We start from the raw sequence: 17460 nt of genomic DNA on the forward strand, positions 1-17460 counted from the left end.
ATTCAGTTCACTTTCATTTCAGTTTAAAAAAAACGACGTGGCTAAAAATCAACTTTTCTCGCAGCTTTCTGTACGCTAAGCGTAATAAATGTCGATATCACCGTAAATCGTCAAAAAAGGCAGACATTAAAACTCAAAAACTTACAGTGATTCTTCTTTTATTTAACAGCAGCATGTGCTGACTATGTTTTTATCGAGAAAAAGGTAGCAATGACGTCTAAATTGTGCCACGCATTTAAGAATAACATAAAGTTTCACACAAAGACTAAAAATCATATAGTTACCCGCGCAATTCGACGTAACAATATTTAGTTACCAGCTTTCTTGCTGCTTATTATATGACAAATAAAATGGCGTTTATATAAACATGGCAGATCGTTATGTATGCCACCTACATAAAAACCATAATGATAGACAATAATAAAGTAAATGGTTTGAACCCGGGAATGTTTTGACTCTGAAGATGATTACCGCTAAGGTTGTCGAAACGTCAGTCAATAACAACAAAAACTGGAGCCGTCTTGAAGAAACTAATAAAAGCCTTATTTATCCCTTTTTTACTCATTTCTTAATAAAGATAGTCATTGTTTGTCTTTGAAAAGGGAACTGCAAGGTCAGCACTTTTATCTTGACAATACTTTCTTGCATTAAGCCTGCTGGTCGTGTGATTACTGAAATAGTAACAATTTCCATGTACATTTTCCCAACCTATATGAGAATTTTAACTGTTTTAAACATTTCTCAGTTAAGCTAGTTTTTTATTCTAAGACAATATTCGTGCTAAACTCTTAGGTGCACTTACCATTCACCTGACTCGAAGTTCTGTCCAACACAAACAGCAGTAGCAGTAATTTCATGTTGCTTTTCATTTTCTCAATGATGTTATTTCTTTAAAACTGGAAAGTGTAACTTATTACTTGTGTACTCGATATATTTTTAGTGAATCCTATTTCTTTGAGAGTATTTTATTGTATCCTGTAGTTTTAGTGTTTCCCGAGGTGTATCCTTCTAGATCTTATTCGTTTCGTTTTTCGTGTTCGAATGATGTAGTGTTAAGACGAAACTTGTGAATATAACGACCCGAGTGATACATAAGATAAGGAATCAGACAAACAATTTCTCATCAAATCCAGCAGAGACAGAGGAGGGTTATTCCCCTCCCCCGCCCCTTATTAATGTTGCCGACGTTTTACTTTTTGAAATCAGCCCCCGCACGCTTACTTTTTAGCTCGATGCATTGTAATTATTGATGGTGGAATTTTCGATACTAATGAAGTATATGGTTTAAGCACAGGACAATCGTTTCTTTTTTTTACATGTAGATCGTCCAGGTTAGTAGAAACCTGAGAAAGACTTTAGATGCTCATGTTGACTGACGTTTTGAAGATAAAGTACCGCTTAGGTTGTCGAAATTTCAGTCAACATCAACAGTCCTCCGGATTTTACTAACCTGGACGATTTACATCTACAAACATGTAACACCAAATTATCTTATAAAATCCAAATCTGGCAAATCCAAGTTTCGCTACATGTTAAGATTTGGAAAAATGGTCTTGACTACAAGGCAACGCATTGTTAAAAGTAATTTCACAAAAACATAAATAAATTTCCTGAAGCAAACAGAAAAAGATTTGTACAACGTAAAATTATAAAAAAACTATGTGTGTGTGTGCGACTCGGAGAAGGAACACTCGTCAAGTGAGTTAAAAAAGTTTTATTTCTTAATGCTGTTCCATCCAGATAACAAAATTTCAAATGATTTATTTTGCAAAGTCGAAAACCAGAGAAGAGGTAGAATTAGAATTTAAGGTACTAAAGACTAAAATGTTTCTTAAAAAATAATGTAATTCAGCCTTTGGGCTGCGAAGTAATGTTAATATAATGATTTAAATCTATCAATGTCATATATCAATAAAGATCGGTTAAATCGGTCAGCCTGTTTGTGAATGAATTCGCACAGAGTTTATGCAAGCTTTTGACCCTAATCTATCAAAGAAGACTGTAACAATTTACAGCCCATAGATGAAAAATAAAATGAGATATGAGTTATAAACGACAAATGCCATTCCTATGACAAGGCAAGGAATCATCTATAATGAAGGAATAAAACCAAAGAGAGAATTAAAACAGCAAAATCGTATTATTATACTCATGAAATTGCAGCATTCCTCAGAACAACACAAGTAAAAGGTGGAAACAAATTAAAAACCTAATGGGTCGGAACTACGCAACAGGAGTGGTACTGTCAATTCTTGAGAGACAATGGAGATATAAAGGTATTAGCACTGCACATAAAGTTAACGGTCATTTCTTGGTTATAACAGAAATCTTCACAAACCTATTACCTTCTGGCACAAATCAACAAGTGCCAAACGAGTTATTTGTTTTTAAAGAAGAGGTTTATTAGTCGCTTTTAGTTTATAGGTCGGTTTGAAGATCATGTTATAGATTGATCTCGTATGTAATCAAGTATGTAAGAGGTATTTATGTAAAATTAACTATTCTTGAACTTTTTGATTCAGTGGTTAGTACTGCAAGAGACTTTTCAATAAACAAAAATTATTAAGTTGCCTCCTTTGTTTACAGCATTCAACCCTTCGCGGGAAGTATCTGTTCCACATCACTATACTTGTTTCAAACAATCAGACTTTTTTGGCCTTATTCTTTTTACACATTTCTGACTCACTTTTGGGAAATTTCTAGATTATTTTAATTGTGAATGTTCCCATCTCCACAGCAAGGTCAAGAATTTTTTGACTTTCAAAGAATGTTAAACCAGCTAGGCCAAGCCGAAACCTAGACAACAGACATGTAAGTACAGCTACGTGCACATTGCACAAGGGAGTAAGAAAACCATTTAGTTTTCCTAACTAGGTTGCTCTCCGATGAAATTTCTGCTCAAATTACATAGATTTTTGAGGTTAATATAAAAAATCTTTACGTTCTTGCTGAGGCCTAGCTGAATGTGAATACGACATAATATTTGAAAATGTGACAACTTGAGACAAATCTAATTGCAATTTACTCCTAAACCGGGAAAGGTTGAATGCTAAAATGATTGAAGTCAAAGAAGAAGTTTCCAAGCATTCCGTGCATGTTAATAAAATTAAACTAAATTCCTCAGCAAAAGCAAATATATAATAGCACAAGACACACTTTATGAGTAAGTACAAGTGTGTAAAGTAATTATAAAAAGAACACGTGCATGACTAAAAGTTGAACTATATATGTGTGCATGTGCATGTGCGTGTGTAAACTACAGTTCATACATTTCCTACTAGTAATATGATCCTCAACATTTTCCAAGCTATATATTAGGTTTGACGTGGTGGTAGCTGTGACGCTTGCACCATTGTTTGGTTCTGGAAAAAAAACTACACAGTTACCATTATCAAAGATGGTTGAGTGGTTCATTATTAAGACTTATCCGACCTACCCTTGTAAGTGGTGCATCTTGAAAATTAAAAACGGAAGGTGGAGGTTGAGGTGTATATCCATGTAATTGCCATGGGACTAAAACAACAAAGATGTTATAAATAAATGAATATGTGCACTTTATACATTTTTCAATGAGCATACTTGGTTGTCCTTGCCATCTTGAAGATGGAGTGATTTGAGCAGTCGAAGGTGGTTGGTCAGAGTTCAGTAGTCCATGAAGAGGAGATAGAAGATTGGATTGTCCTCGAGGGGCTAAATTTAAGTAAAGGAGGTAGACAATGTATATCTGAAACAAGTTAACTATATATAATACATATGACCTTGATTATTACCAAGCTTACCATGCATTCCAAATTGTTGAGGGTCATCAAACAATATTTGGTTACAAGGAGGTGTGCTCGATGAATAACAACCACGTGGTATGACTGAATTCCACTTGAAAAAGTTTTCCACTGGCTGTATATGAAAATTGCATTATATTTAACGAAAATTATTCAAATATTATTCACGAGTTATCTTATACTTCATGTCATGTGTTAGGACTCTTTGCTCATGGGCGCATGTGTAATGATTCTACTCTTAATGTTTCCGGAACATTGTGTGCGCAAGGGTCTGGAAACAGGTTGTAGTGGTGGACATACAACTTCCAAAGTTCCCTGATATTAAGGCATGGTGACATTCAGCTGACTAAAGTTGTGTTGAGGTGTTCTTCAATAGTTAGAGTATCATAGAAATGCTAATCACACTTCATCGCTCAACTAATTTGAAAATGTTAGCAGAAAGTGCTCCGTATTTGTCTAATCTTTAGATCAACAGTTTCATTTGAGTTGCGTCAAATGTTTCTAAATTTTGAACTTTAAAGAATGCATTAGAAAACATACAAATTGTAACGTAGAGAGATAGACTACTCTTCTCCCAATTCTTTATTAATCAAACCTTAATTTCAACATACCAAAGCGGTGTTTCCCCCACATGACTCTTGAGCAGAGGATTCACTATACTCGCTCATTTCTGATGGTGTCTACAAAATAAATTATTGAATCTTCAGTGTTATCTAAGGTCAAGCTCCACAATTTAAAAATTTTGTACCTTTGGCCTTGTTTCTTCTTCACTTGTTTCTTTCAGATTTTTATCACCAATTATATTTTTGTCATAAACGTCAGTATGTTCTTTTATGCAAAATATCGAAGAGCAATCGGACCATTTTTCAGCGATGACAAATTTATCATCTTCTTTGGCCAAAACAACGACCTGCATCTCACGAACATTTTCAAACTGTATCAAGTCATCTCTTCCGGTAGTCGCGTCGTAAATTTTCACGTCACCATTTTTATCCCTGATAAGATTTTCACAATGACAGATTTCGTCAGTTTGATAAAGTAAAATGCCTACTTTGCGCCCAGAAAGTTTAAAAGCTTTTTCTGCATTTTCAAGCGAAATTTGTTCATCCATTTCCGGTTTTGGGTATATTACATCTAAACATTTTTCCTTTTCTAGCAAAGAAAGCACCTTAGTACATGACAATAAAACAACTTCTTTTTTCAACACATCTGCCAGTTCACTTGTTACTTTAGAGAGCAAATCCTCTGTCTGCTTCCATCCAGAGTTCAATTTTTTCCATGTTATCTCCACCAATCGCATGTCGAACAAATAATGAATAATTTTCTGGGACACCCTTGCCGGGCATAAACCTGTATTTTCATCTTTTAGCGCCACGAGTATCGCATTTATTCCACATGATGAGATCTTACACGTAAGTACTTTTTCAGGATCTACGCGTAAAACCTATAAAAATATTTACTGTATTTTAGGTATAACACAATCGAATTAACTGCGAGATGTTCCATTTTATAACGCAAATATTTGGAAGTTCAGCTGTATAACGGTAATTTAAAAATTGACGAGGAGAAAAAAATTCTGAACAACACGCCTTGAATGCTTCTTACCAATTCAACGGCACCAATACTTGGGTAAGGTTTACAAATGCAAAAAGAAGTTCTGCATGGGTTACGTTTTCCTAATCGAATTTCAGATATACTATCAAGCAGAAATACTTGGTTGTTTTGATTAAAGTCACAGCTCATCAGCATGCTAAGAAGCATGAATAATTTAATTTTAAACAATATTATTTCGGCAGGATAGCCATTAGAATTTATGCCATCTGGTTTAGGCCGTAGAGACTAACCTCCGCACCTCTACTCTAGGAGTTCAGTTAGAAATAAGTGACCATTTGGCATATGTTATGAATGTGAAATAGCTTAGGTTTTGCAACTTGCCAGTCTGCTCTATTCATTTCATTTGCCCCACCCCACCCCTTGATGTTAGCAACATGAAAAAGGCGACAAAAAAGGTCGTCGCTAAAATTTAAACTGAAGGAGGTGGGTTTGTGTATTCATATATTAAGGTCTGTGCTGCGATAAAGTCCTGCAATGAAAAGAATTTTAACATCAGTCAGCCTGATGGCAAAAAATATGACGTTTTTAAGTCAGTTAACTAACACTTAAAATCGCTAAAACTATTCGCTACTTCCGTGCGCGTCGAATTTTTCCCCTAGAGTATGTCTTCGGTGAAAGTACAATATTTTTGCAAAGAGAGCAACACAAATAACAAACGCCAACAAAGCACTGATCCTCAAATCATCTAAAACTACTATTTCGATTGCATAAAAGATACTATTAAAAAAATTATAGTCTTTTCAGATCGTCTATAAATCCCTAGTGTGGGTCGCGCCGCCCGCGTGACATGGGCAGGAATTAGTATTTTTTCTGGCTACGTCACTGACTAGGAGTTAAATGTAGTAACCCTTAAGGTAGCTCGATTTATGCCAACCATTTTAATTGCTATTAAGTCTCGCTGTCTATACGTAATCAGGTTAAGTACTTTTATGATCAGGGTTTATATGGAAGCACAATGTATTGCAACGCACAAATTAAATGATAAATATAAAAGATTAAGACGAGTATCAATTGCTGTTGAGTTTTTTCTCCTCCCTGGTGAAAGTTTAATTCCGAAAAGAAAACGCAAGTTGTTACATATATTGCAGATGCGTTAATGAGTTAACTTAAAAAAAGTTGCTTTTTATCGATGAAGAGATCTAAGATCATAAATATCATGTAATTGATGATTTTGATACTAGTGCATATCCAACTCATGAGCTGAAAAACGTAAAAAACTCCATCAAACGTTTTAAAGAAAATCCTTTACCTTGCAACCACAGTGCCCTGGTATTTTTGCCATAATCAAAGTCCATAACCATTTTAAAAACGACAAAACGCTCTGAAAAGAAAAAACAACAACACTTAACCTAAAACTATGTTAGCCAATACCATTTCTTCAAACTTACTGATCATGTACAAGTGATATTTGCAAAATTATGACTTTTAAATTGTTCATGCGTTGGGGGAAAAAGAAAACAAATGGCTTGACAATATAATTTGGGAGTTTTTTTGTTATATAAAACGAATAAGTAGTATTTAACCATTTAATTTTTTTAGTTCTTATCAAAAATGACGTCATACCAGTGCATCTATAACTGTAGAGACTACGGCTAAATATTATCTATTATTTAAATAGTTAATGATGTTGAATGTCATTTAATTGATTATACTGATGCTACTGAGTATCCAAATTATGCACTTTAATGCAATAGAATTTCATCATAACGGTTTAACCAAAACACTTACCTGTTTAACAGAACACCATTGTAGTTTTGACATAATTGAAAAGCATAGCGTAGATATAATAGATATAATAGACCAGAAGATGTTCTGATATGAAAAAATATCAACGAATGGCAAGTGGCAGAGCATATTGCTAAAAATGTCATATAGAACTCTTTACATGAAAAGGACTGCAGATTAAACTTGAATGAGGGGAAGATGGCAAACCGTAATTGCTTCTCAAACGTTTTAAAGAAAATTCTTTACCTTGCAACTACAGCGCCCTGGTAGATTTGACATAATCAAAGTCCATAACCATTGTAAAAACAACATAGTGCTCTGAAATGAAAAAAAAAACAACACTTCACCTAGAACTATACCACGACAGATAGCAGAGTAAAATTGTAAGAATGTGAAAGGATATTTCAAAAACACTTTATTTACCTCTGAGAAACGTTTTGCATAATCCGGGAGTAATGGAAAGAGGTGATTGCTAATCAAATGACAATTATTGACTTTACCAGTCGACCACAAATATTTCCTTTTGGATTCGTCATTTGGAATTAGGTCTTCGTGACAAAAATTTGCAAGTTCATGTATTGAAACAACAGTCTCACCATCCGCATAATCTTTGCCTGCACTCAAATCATCGACCTTAAGGTAAAAATTGATTCTTCCAGAAAACACTAACTCAATTTACCGTAAAACAAGCATGAAAAAATAAAGAATGAAACTCAGCTACAATACTTGGCTGTCCGCTCCTTCATTAAATGTGTTTGGAGTACGATTGCGGTTCCAGGACTGAAACAATAAAACATTGTAAACAAACTGCTGTCACGACATCGTGACATTTTAATAACTTAAGCTGGGTTGAGGTGTTGTTTGATAGTAATATTATGATTTTTGCATTGTCGTAGACCACACAAATCATTTGAAAATGCAACAAGAAATCGCTCCGTAATTTTCTGGTCGTCAACAACTTTTCATCAATTGTGTCATTCCCCTATTTTGGACTTCAAAGAACATATTTGACATTATACAATTTTCTATACCTGAGAGATTGTGCTTCCTTCACTATCAACAGCCACTGGTTTTAAGCTCTCGGTCAACTGGTAGCAAAAACATAAAATTGACTTCCGTTTAGTCAGGTGGTCGTTGTTTAATAAAGTAAAAAAAAACAACACAAAATATACATACCAAATACTTGTTTGTCATATTTGTCGCACAAACTGAGTGCTCACAACATTCAGACATGTCTAACGGTGTCTATAAAAATCACGGAATCTTCAGTTTTATAAACAGGTTTTATTGTTTTGCACATAAAAAGACAAGCGTCATAATTTTTTACCTTTGCAGGTCTTGCTTCTTCTCCATTTGTGTCTTTATTCTTATTAACACGCATCCTATTATTTGCATGACTGTCATCAAGTTCTTTTTTGCAAAAAATCAAGGAGCAGTCTGCCCATTTTTCAACGATGACAGCTTTACCGGCTTCTTTAGCCAAAACAACAACCTGCACCTCACGAATATTTTCATACTGTACAAGCTCATCTCCACCGTTTGTTGCGTCGTGAATTTTCACGTTACCATTTTCATCCCTTATTAGATTCGCACAATAAGTCTTTTCATCAATGCGATAAAGTAAAATTCCTGCTTTACACCTACAACTTTCAAAAGCAATTTTTGCATATTCCAACGATAGCCGTCCATCCAAAGTTGGTTTAGGGAATATTGTATTTAAAAGGTTCTCTTTTTTTAATACAGAAAGTTCTTCACCACATTGCAGCAAACTATCAGGTTTTTGCAGTTCATCCTTGGTATCATTCATTACTTTAGAGATTAATTCCTCAGTTATTTTCTTTCCCAACGCTAGTTTTGCCAATAGTATGGCCAATTTTGATAACACTGCCTCCTCCAGTTTTGTAATATAGTAATACAACCCGATTTTTTGCATCACTTTTGCTGGACACAGATTGCAATTTTCAAGTTTCAACATCAGGAGTAGAGCATCTTTCACATTTGGCAAGTGATTACACGTCAGCAATTTGTGAGGATCTACTACGCCGGCAACCTAAAAAATGATGTATGATACACCTGTGGTCAAAAATAACTGCTCAAGTTTGTCATTATAGAGCTATAATTACAGGAATATGTAAAGACAATCAATGAAAACGATAAATCAAATGAAATATGTTTAACTTTTTTAACTTTTCGTAGATGGCAGGCCTTCTAATCCTCCTTCCTTCCCTTATATTATTAGGCAAGAATTTTTCCAAGCAGGGTGGATACTGTCCCACAATTCATTCTTGAGGTTTTTGTTTCGAGTCAAAGTTTCAAAATGTCACTAAAAAATTGTTGGCTTGTTACGTAGATCCATTAATCCGTAACTTGCCTAATTTCTTCTTATCAACGAAATAACTGTTTGCTCAATAATTGTTATTGTATTCGGTAAGCAATAAAAATTTGAGAAATTGTTTTTGACGTTTAAAATTCTTGAACAGTCAAAATTTTAGGATAATCACTTCTATACATTGGATATTTTTACCATCTAATTTACTCAAGGGAAAAATTATCAAATTTTGAGTAGCTTTCGCTTGGCTACATTTTAAAACATTGCATAAACTTTCCTTTTTCCTACAAAATGATACATCTACTGAAGCTACCATCTGAGCATCAAAGACAACCTTGCACACAATACCAAAACATCAAGAATGAATTCACGTGGCTATGCTAGCCAATACCATTTCTTCAAACTTATAGATCATTTACGAGTAATATTTGCAAAATTATGATTTTTAACTTTTTCAAGTGCTGGGGTAAAAAAAGAAACAAGCTGCTTGACAGTTTAATTTGGAAATTTTTTTATTTTATTATATAAAACAAATAGGTAGCATTTAACCATTTAACTTATTTAGTTCTTATCACAAATGACGTCATACCAGTGCATCTATAACTGTAGAGACTACGGCTAAATATTATCTATTTGTTAAAAAGCTAATGATGTTGAATGTCATTTAATTGATTGTACTGATGCTACTGAGTATCCAAATTATGCACTTTAATGCAATAGAATTTCATCATGTCGGTTCAACCAAAACCTTTACCTGTTTAACAGAACACCACGGTAGTTTTGACTCAATCAAAAAGTATGGCGCTAATAAAAATGATACAATAGCCCAGAAGATTTTCTGGAATGAAAAAAATATATTACGAGCAGACTGCTAAAAATGTCGTATGAAAAGATGTTTTAAAAATTATGCTATTACCGTAAGGAAAATCTTTACATAATTTAGGGAAGATAGCAAACCGTAATTGCTGCTCAAACGATTCGAATGACAATCATTGACAGTACTACTACCATTGTCTTCCTCTTGTATTAAAATAGCAGTCTCACCACTCAACACATCGAACTACAGGTAAAAATGATTATTGTAGAAAATACTAACTCAAGTTTCCGTAAAAACCTACATAAAAATAAAAAATGAAAACGAAATACAATGCTTGATTCACATTTGCTGTTCGTTGGTTCTTGTGTGTTTGGGATATCATCAAATTTCCAGGACTGAAAAAGCAATTATTTTAAGTTCCAAACACAATGATGTTACGGCATAAAGTTGTGTTGAGGTGTTGTCCAATATTTAGTATTATAAATTGCATATTGATTGATGGGCTCGACTAGAACCCATAAAATTATCTAAAAATGAAATAAAAGTGCTCCGTGTTTTGTTTGGAAATAAAAACAACAGCTTTTCCTCAGTTCTGCCAAGTGGTCCTTCATTTTAGACTTTAAAGACTATGTTGTAGAATTTAAATTTTACAACACCTGAGTGATCGCTTGTCCACCACTTTCTTCAACTATTGGTTTTGAATGATGAGTCGAATGCTGGCAAAACATGGAGTTGACTTCAGTTCAAATTGAAACAGTTGGTCCTTGTTTCAAAATTCAAAGAGAAAACTGCAAAATGTACATACCGAATAATTTGTTCCCATGTTCAACCCTTCAGTTGATGGTCTAATATTCTCGTGCATTTTACAATAAGCCTACGAAAAATATATAATGTCAATTTTGCACACTTTTCTATTTCTATGTTAGTCTTGTAACTAGGATAAATATTGCGTTAGTTAACCTATTAGTAAACAATTTCTAAATCAAGAGATATCTTAAGAAGTTGCAACTTTCCTGTTTCTTCCAAGTTTGAAGAAGAAAAAGAAAAAGATTAAGAATAAGAATGAGCAGTATTCAATGCATGTCTTCATCCAACATTTCATTGTGTTCCTACAAGTATATCACTTTGCTCATGTTGTACTATAAAATATACTCATTTAATCTCAATGATTCTCCACACTATTAATAAAAATTGCCTAGTTACGTATTGCAGGCAGGTTATTTCCATGGGAGATTAACCATTTTTGCTAGTGTAGTCAAAAAGCATCAGACCAAATCAGCTAGCCAGCAAAACATAAGCTGAAACAAGTCGTCAGCATTAAAGTGTCAGAGAATCCCCATCAATCCGAGGTAAAGAGCTTCACTAGATAAACTACTATTTGCCCTTAACAATTAATGCCAAGGTCATACAGTGGATCTGACCTTCACGGATGATAAGTATTGAATCGTTTCCATTTACCAAAATCATTTAACGCCTCACTGAATCCCTGTTAGCCGGGATCATGAAAACAGCCCTAAGTTTGTTCTGGCCATTAGGGAATTACATATAAAAAAGGCAGCGTTAGAGCTTGTTGGTGACTGACTTAATAGTTGTAGCTGGATCAGTGTTATTGTGGCAGTGACAACAGAAAGAGATGCTTATTTTTCATCAGAGCCATCATACTTTATATAAAAACTTGACATCTGTTAACTTGAAGTCACCAATGGCTCGCTCGTAGTTCACAAGAACAAAGGAGCTTCCTCTCCATTGTTTTAGACTACGCACATGCGCAAATGAATACATATTTTAAAGGGGACACGGGAGATGTGAGACTGACCAAAATCTGGCAGTATTGAGAAGACTGATGATCGCCACACGCCACCCCATAAGAAGCAAGAACCGTGCAAGAGGTCATTATGAACAATTTCCAGTTGTTTATCCTTTGTTTTGAGAATAAAGTTTTGCCGATCGTGTCAGCAATTAAAGAAATGAGAAATCCATTTCAGTAGGAGAACACAAGAAATCATTGGTGATGCCGTGGTCGAAGCTGGGACATAGGCGCTTGAGGAAGTTACTAATGGTCAAGATCGCTAAAAATGTTTTTTCCAAGAGTGATTCCAGAGAAGAGCAGAGTCAAAGTCGAAGTAAAAAGTTCGTAAATAAAAAAATTTAGTTGAAGTTACAGTTCATTTTTAAAACGAAAACCTGAAACACTGGATACAATTTTTTTAAATCTTTTTTACATCACTTTTATGCTAGTCGTAATGGAATGAAGACATGAAGAAAGAGACAAGATAATTATAATTCTGGCCATATGATTGGTCCACGTCAGTTCGCTTTGTCTTCGGGGGCGAAGCCCCAATATATGTCTAGTTTATTTACGACGAGAGTAATGAAGACGTTAATGTGAATCATGTGAATCCCATTGCAGCACAATGCGAAATGAATACACTTTTATTGATTTATCATACATTCAGTCACTTATTTGGAGTTGGCATACTATTTAAGACATCTGTGCTCGACATAAATAGGACATAACCGAAGGTATTCAATTCACCGTCAACATAAACGACGAAGCAATTTTGAAGAGTTGAAACCGAAATCTGTTGACTACCTGCTGTGAAGCAGTTAATACAACAAAAACATTTCACTTGGCGGAATTTTTTTTATCTCTACTCGTCGACAAATAAATGCACTGCACTTGAGGTAATAATATGATACATGATTGATGTCAAATTTTATTTTTTGGAGAAAAGTTTCTGTGTACTTTGATATCTAACATTGGCACACTTTATTCCATGTATTTAACTGCATGATCCACTAGGTATATTTTTAATGACAAGGAAGACATTCATTAAATGTGGATGGAGTACAACAACAATCAAATTTTATTCTGCCTCGTTGTCTTATAGCTTGAGTAAATGGATACTATAGTTTGTTTATGTGTAAGAGATAACACTGCTTTACTTCATAACAAAAAAATTTCGTTTATAGTTGGTCAAAACAGTAGAGGAATTGTCGCACTGGCCGAGAATATTTATTAATATATTTTCCAGGAATTCACTTTTAAATAAAGCATTTTATTCTTTCTTTTTGCCTTGTGTTGAAAATATTTTAAATTAATGCATCAATAATTAACAGTTGGTAATATCATGTGTAAAAGCTTGCGAACTGTTTTTATGTATTATGATGCAACCTGTAGCTCTAGGCTGTTTTATAAAGATTTAACATATAAAAATTGTGTTAACAAAAATTGTATCTTGTACGGCAATTAACAAATGTAAAATGACCAATATAAGTTACTCAAATAGATAGAACTATTAATGTAGAGAAAAGTATAGATGTATATAACATACAAATACTTCTCCAATTGCTCAAGGCTATATACAGAAAATAGTTACACACTGTAAGAAGCATGATAATTCCCATGTGAATGAATTAGGTGGTCAACTTTTTATAAGCTTTTAACTATTTTCATTATAGGTACATTCATATATATAGTATACAGTTATTGCTTTTTAAGTACCTTGATCTTGTTCTCATTGCTAATTAAACAACTAGCTGGCTCATTAGTCATTGACTATTAAATAATGGGGTATTCAGAATCTTTGCATTTTCATTTTCTGGGATGGAGCATACTTTGAAGGTTTGGGGAAGGGGGGGAGGGGGAGGGTAACACATATTGTTGATATTCAGGTGCACAGTGAGCCTAACATCTTTGCATACATGTATATATAATTTATATTTTCCTTTATTTAGTCATGTTATTTTTTCATGTTAGAATACTATCCAATGTAAATTGTGATTGGTTTTTTAATACCTTTTGTGGGTTCAGGGATTGACCCGATAGTATGCAAAACTAAATTGCCTGAGAAGCCTTTAAAGAGCTGTCCATGTTGCTTAAATATAATAGCATAGCCATCCCCAAAATATGGCCATGCTTTGTGAATTTTTCTGCATTTACTCATTACCAAAGAAAGTGTAATGATAATTAATGAACTGAAATTTACTTTTCAGGACCAAAACATGCAGGGTGGCTGTACCATTGGTTGAATATAATCAATTCAACAAGGTAAATAGTTAATGATCATTCTGGACAAAACAGTCCGTCAAATCAGTTTTCAAAAAAACTACGAAGAATAAAAAGTTGATTATTAGCAGGAAATCATATTTAAGAGTGCATAACCTTTGCCTTTCAACAATTTATAGTTGATGTTTAGATTCATCATATTTGTAGTTGTAATAGTTTGTCCTTTTTGGTTCAAACATTGTTGAATATATTCTACAAAGATTTTTATTATACATTTTTACATTTATTTGATGAACATTTCCCAATACATGTCTCTATGAGTATGAAGATAGACTACATACTAAATCCAATACCAAATAGTAAAATTCCCAGTTACCACATAAACCCTGTGGTCAATATAAATATTGATTGATTTATTGATTGATTGACTGAGTGGTGTATTAAGATATATCATTGCTGCCGTTTGCTTAATTATGTATAAATTATTTTTAACATGAAGGTAAAAGTTAAGGGTTATAAGATGAATCAAAAATTATATTTAAGTATATTTACAAGTAATACACAAAAAACTAAATTAGTTAAAAGTTTATTTTCTTTGAGTTTCAAATTATAAAACTATTACTTAGTCTATGTTTCTTACAGAGAGGAAAATTGAAATTATGCTTAATCTGCTATCGATGATCAGTTTCATTTAAATGTTTTGTAGAACATGGAAATGAATGTTAGCTTGAACCCTCCTTCATTGTAATAAATGACAAAATGTCACACGAAGTGCAAATTACAATGAAGGATGGTGTAGGATAAAAGAGGATGAAGGAGGTATCATAAAGAAGGAGGTGTCATAAAGAACAAGATCTGGGAAGTGGCAAATTGCATGATGCATCCCATTGATAAAGCTAAGCTGAACCCAAACAGCCCAAATGCATAAAAAGAGTAAGTAACTTTTGTAACCAGAGCTAAGAACATCAAACTTGCCTCACATCTAATATAAACATAAGTAGAACATTGATTTGTTGCTTTATTGTTGTTAATATTTGATTTTGCCCACATGCAAAAATGATGAAACAAGTTGAAACAAAAAAATGTTGAGCAAGGAATTCTGTTTACTTACAACTGTTTTGTTAGCAGCTGGAGATGGCAATTTTGAAAATTCTTTCTCGTGATTCTGCCTCTATACTAACAAGAAAAAATAACACCTGCTAATTTATTGGCTATTTAAAATCATGCTATAAATCTCGGAAATGTTGACATAAGCTCACCCTCATAGACTGGAGAGTCAATTTAACATTTGTGGTGTTTCAATTGACTGTTGCATTAACCTTGAATTAACACAATTATTTATTACCTTCGTAAAGTTCAACCGATCACTCCGATGGTCAAGAACAGAAAATGGCGTCGTAAATAATCAAGTCTATACTTTGCTAATTGACACTGTCAAAATGTACAAATACTCACTTGAAATAATGTAACTTGGTACAGATATAGCCGTTGGTACTATTAATTACAATCTTTTGATAGTAAAAAACGTCATTTTGCTGTTTAGCAAGCCATTTGCCATTAACCATTTGCTATTAGCCATTTTTTTCACACTTGTTGTGTCACGTGTTACCCACTTTTAATAAAGTTTCATCATCATCGTCTGTGATAATTTATTGAGAGAGCAGTAGAAGATCCTGAACAGTTCCGTCAGTATCATAGATTGAACAGGCAATCATTTAAAGATATTTTGAAGATTGTTTTTCCATACATTGTGAAACAAGACACGCAAATGAGGACAGCGTTAAAACCTCGCGAACGACTGGCAGTAACCCTGCGATTTCTTGCAACATGTACGTAGAATTACGTATAGTGATTGAGCACTTGTTCGGAGAAAGCAGTTCTCTTACTGTTTTATTATTTTCCCATTTTAGGTGAAACATTTCGTAGTCTGTCATTCCAGTTTAGAATTGGCGAGCATACAATTTCGAATATTGTTGAGGAAACATGCCATACTTTGTATATCTCGTTAAAGGAAACATGTTTAGAGGCAAGTTATTAAACATTTATAACAAATATCGGCAGTATAATTAACAATAACTGTTTACATTCATTAAGAGCTCATGTTATCATAGGCAGATGAGTCTTGACCTGAATTAAGCTCTCTAGAGATTGGTGAAGACCACATATTAACAACAGGACGGCTCAATCCACCATCTATTGGGGAAGATGTGTTGTATCGTTGACTATTTGTCATATGATTGCTGATGGGGTGCATGTTGTTTTGTGCATAAGGTGGTTGAAACATATGTTGGTGCATAGCTACTGGCGCTCTTGTGCTATGGTGTGTAAGTTCCCCTGATTGAGCCTGGAACAGTATTTCATTAATTTTGTATTGTGCCAAGTGCCTTACAGTGGGGGAAAGTTCAGACAACGACTGCGTGATATAATGACCAAAAATGCTTCATCCTGGTTATTACATTGCTTGTGAGACATTTCTCTGTTTCTTTTTCTTGAGATGTTTTTTGCCAAACAAGTCATGAGATTGTATTCTTCGTCTGCCTGCCTTCTTCTATTTGGCTTTATACGTGTTGACTGTTTAGTACTAGAAATGGGACAGTCAACCTCGTTCTCAAGACTGTTGCTTGGTGTTGCTGGATCATTAAAACTGTCGTCATCATCATCATCGTTTTGATCATCAACTTCATCAGCAATTGTTATGCATGATGGTGAATTGGAATCGTCCTAGAAGCATTCAATAAATGAACATGCATTAGTTTAACATAAGCAAATTTATGATGTAATTGCTTTTATTTTCTTCAATTACAGACTCCATCTTGTGCAGAAGAATGGAAGGCTGTTGCAGACCAATTTGAAAAAAAAATGGAACTATCCTGGCTGCATTGGAGCTCTAGATGGGAAACACGTAGCCATACAACAACCAAATAGTAGTGGATCAGAATTTTTCAACTACAAGTATTTTTTCAGTGTTTTGCTTCTATCTCTAGTAGATGCAAACTACAAGTTTTTTATGTTAATGTTGGAGCAGCAGGCCGTGCAGGAGATGCTGGCGTGTATAACGAGTATAGCTTGCAAAAAGCTAATCTTGAAAATAGTCTTGGTCTACCACTACCAATTGAAATTACAGGAGTTTCGTCAAAAATACATTACCACATTGTGGGTGATGTTGCTTTCCCATTGAGCAAAACAA

At 34.0% G+C, this 17460-nt stretch overlaps 1 protein-coding gene and 1 long non-coding RNA gene across 8 annotated transcripts; one reads left to right on the forward strand and one right to left on the reverse strand.

Moving 5' to 3' along the window:
- Positions 1 to 1741: 1741 nt before the first annotated feature.
- Positions 1742 to 15837, reverse strand: LOC124448276. 7 transcript variants are annotated; one of them, XM_046999314.1, is made up of 21 exons: positions 15533 to 15615; positions 15385 to 15449; positions 11070 to 11138; positions 10921 to 10980; positions 10364 to 10507; positions 10202 to 10285; positions 8446 to 9168; positions 8295 to 8363; positions 8150 to 8209; positions 7845 to 7898; positions 7542 to 7751; positions 7365 to 7436; positions 7122 to 7205; positions 6643 to 6714; positions 4528 to 5223; positions 4391 to 4459; positions 3759 to 3894; positions 3580 to 3690; positions 3437 to 3513; positions 3341 to 3362; positions 1742 to 2250 (listed from the first exon to the last, which is right to left on the reverse strand). In XM_046999314.1, exons 3-21 carry the CDS (start codon positions 11124 to 11126, stop codon positions 2246 to 2248), a joined length of 2805 nt encoding a protein of 934 aa, XP_046855270.1. In that variant the 5' UTR covers positions 11127 to 11138; positions 15385 to 15449; positions 15533 to 15615; the 3' UTR covers positions 1742 to 2245. The 7 variants fall into 7 exon arrangements, with proteins under 7 accessions (XP_046855270.1, XP_046855249.1, XP_046855242.1 ...); XM_046999293.1 differs by lacking the exons at positions 1742 to 2250; positions 15533 to 15615 and adding an exon at positions 15729 to 15837 and having other exon boundaries at positions 3117 to 3362; XM_046999286.1 differs by lacking the exon at positions 1742 to 2250 and adding an exon at positions 15729 to 15837 and having other exon boundaries at positions 3117 to 3362; positions 15385 to 15592.
- Positions 15001 to 15791, forward strand: LOC124448585. The gene is made up of 2 exons (XR_006949157.1): positions 15001 to 15206; positions 15629 to 15791. It is a non-coding gene; the product is annotated as an uncharacterized LOC124448585 (long non-coding RNA).
- Positions 15838 to 17460: the final 1623 nt, after the last annotated feature.

The sequence above is a fragment of the Xenia sp. Carnegie-2017 genome, unplaced genomic scaffold, assembly GCF_021976095.1.
Source record: "Xenia sp. Carnegie-2017 unplaced genomic scaffold, XeniaSp_v1 HiC_scaffold_13, whole genome shotgun sequence".
Taxonomy (NCBI): Eukaryota; Metazoa; Cnidaria; class Anthozoa; order Malacalcyonacea; family Xeniidae; genus Xenia; species Xenia sp. Carnegie-2017.

What these genes read in the sequence shown, in the direction of transcription:
- LOC124448276 (XM_046999293.1), bottom strand. Translation starts at nt 11,126, where the DNA reads ATGCACGAGAATATTAGACCATCAACTGAAGGGTTGAACATGGGAACA. An exon ending in AATGGTGTTCTGTTAAACAG is followed by an intron (nt 6,715 to 7,121) that starts GTAAGTGTTTTG and finishes TTTTCTTTTCAG; the next exon opens with AGCGTTTTGTCGTTTTTAAA. An exon ending in AAGAAGAAACAAGGCCAAAG is followed by an intron (nt 4,460 to 4,527) that starts GTACAAAATTTT and finishes TTTATTTTGTAG; the next exon opens with ACACCATCAGAAATGAGCGA.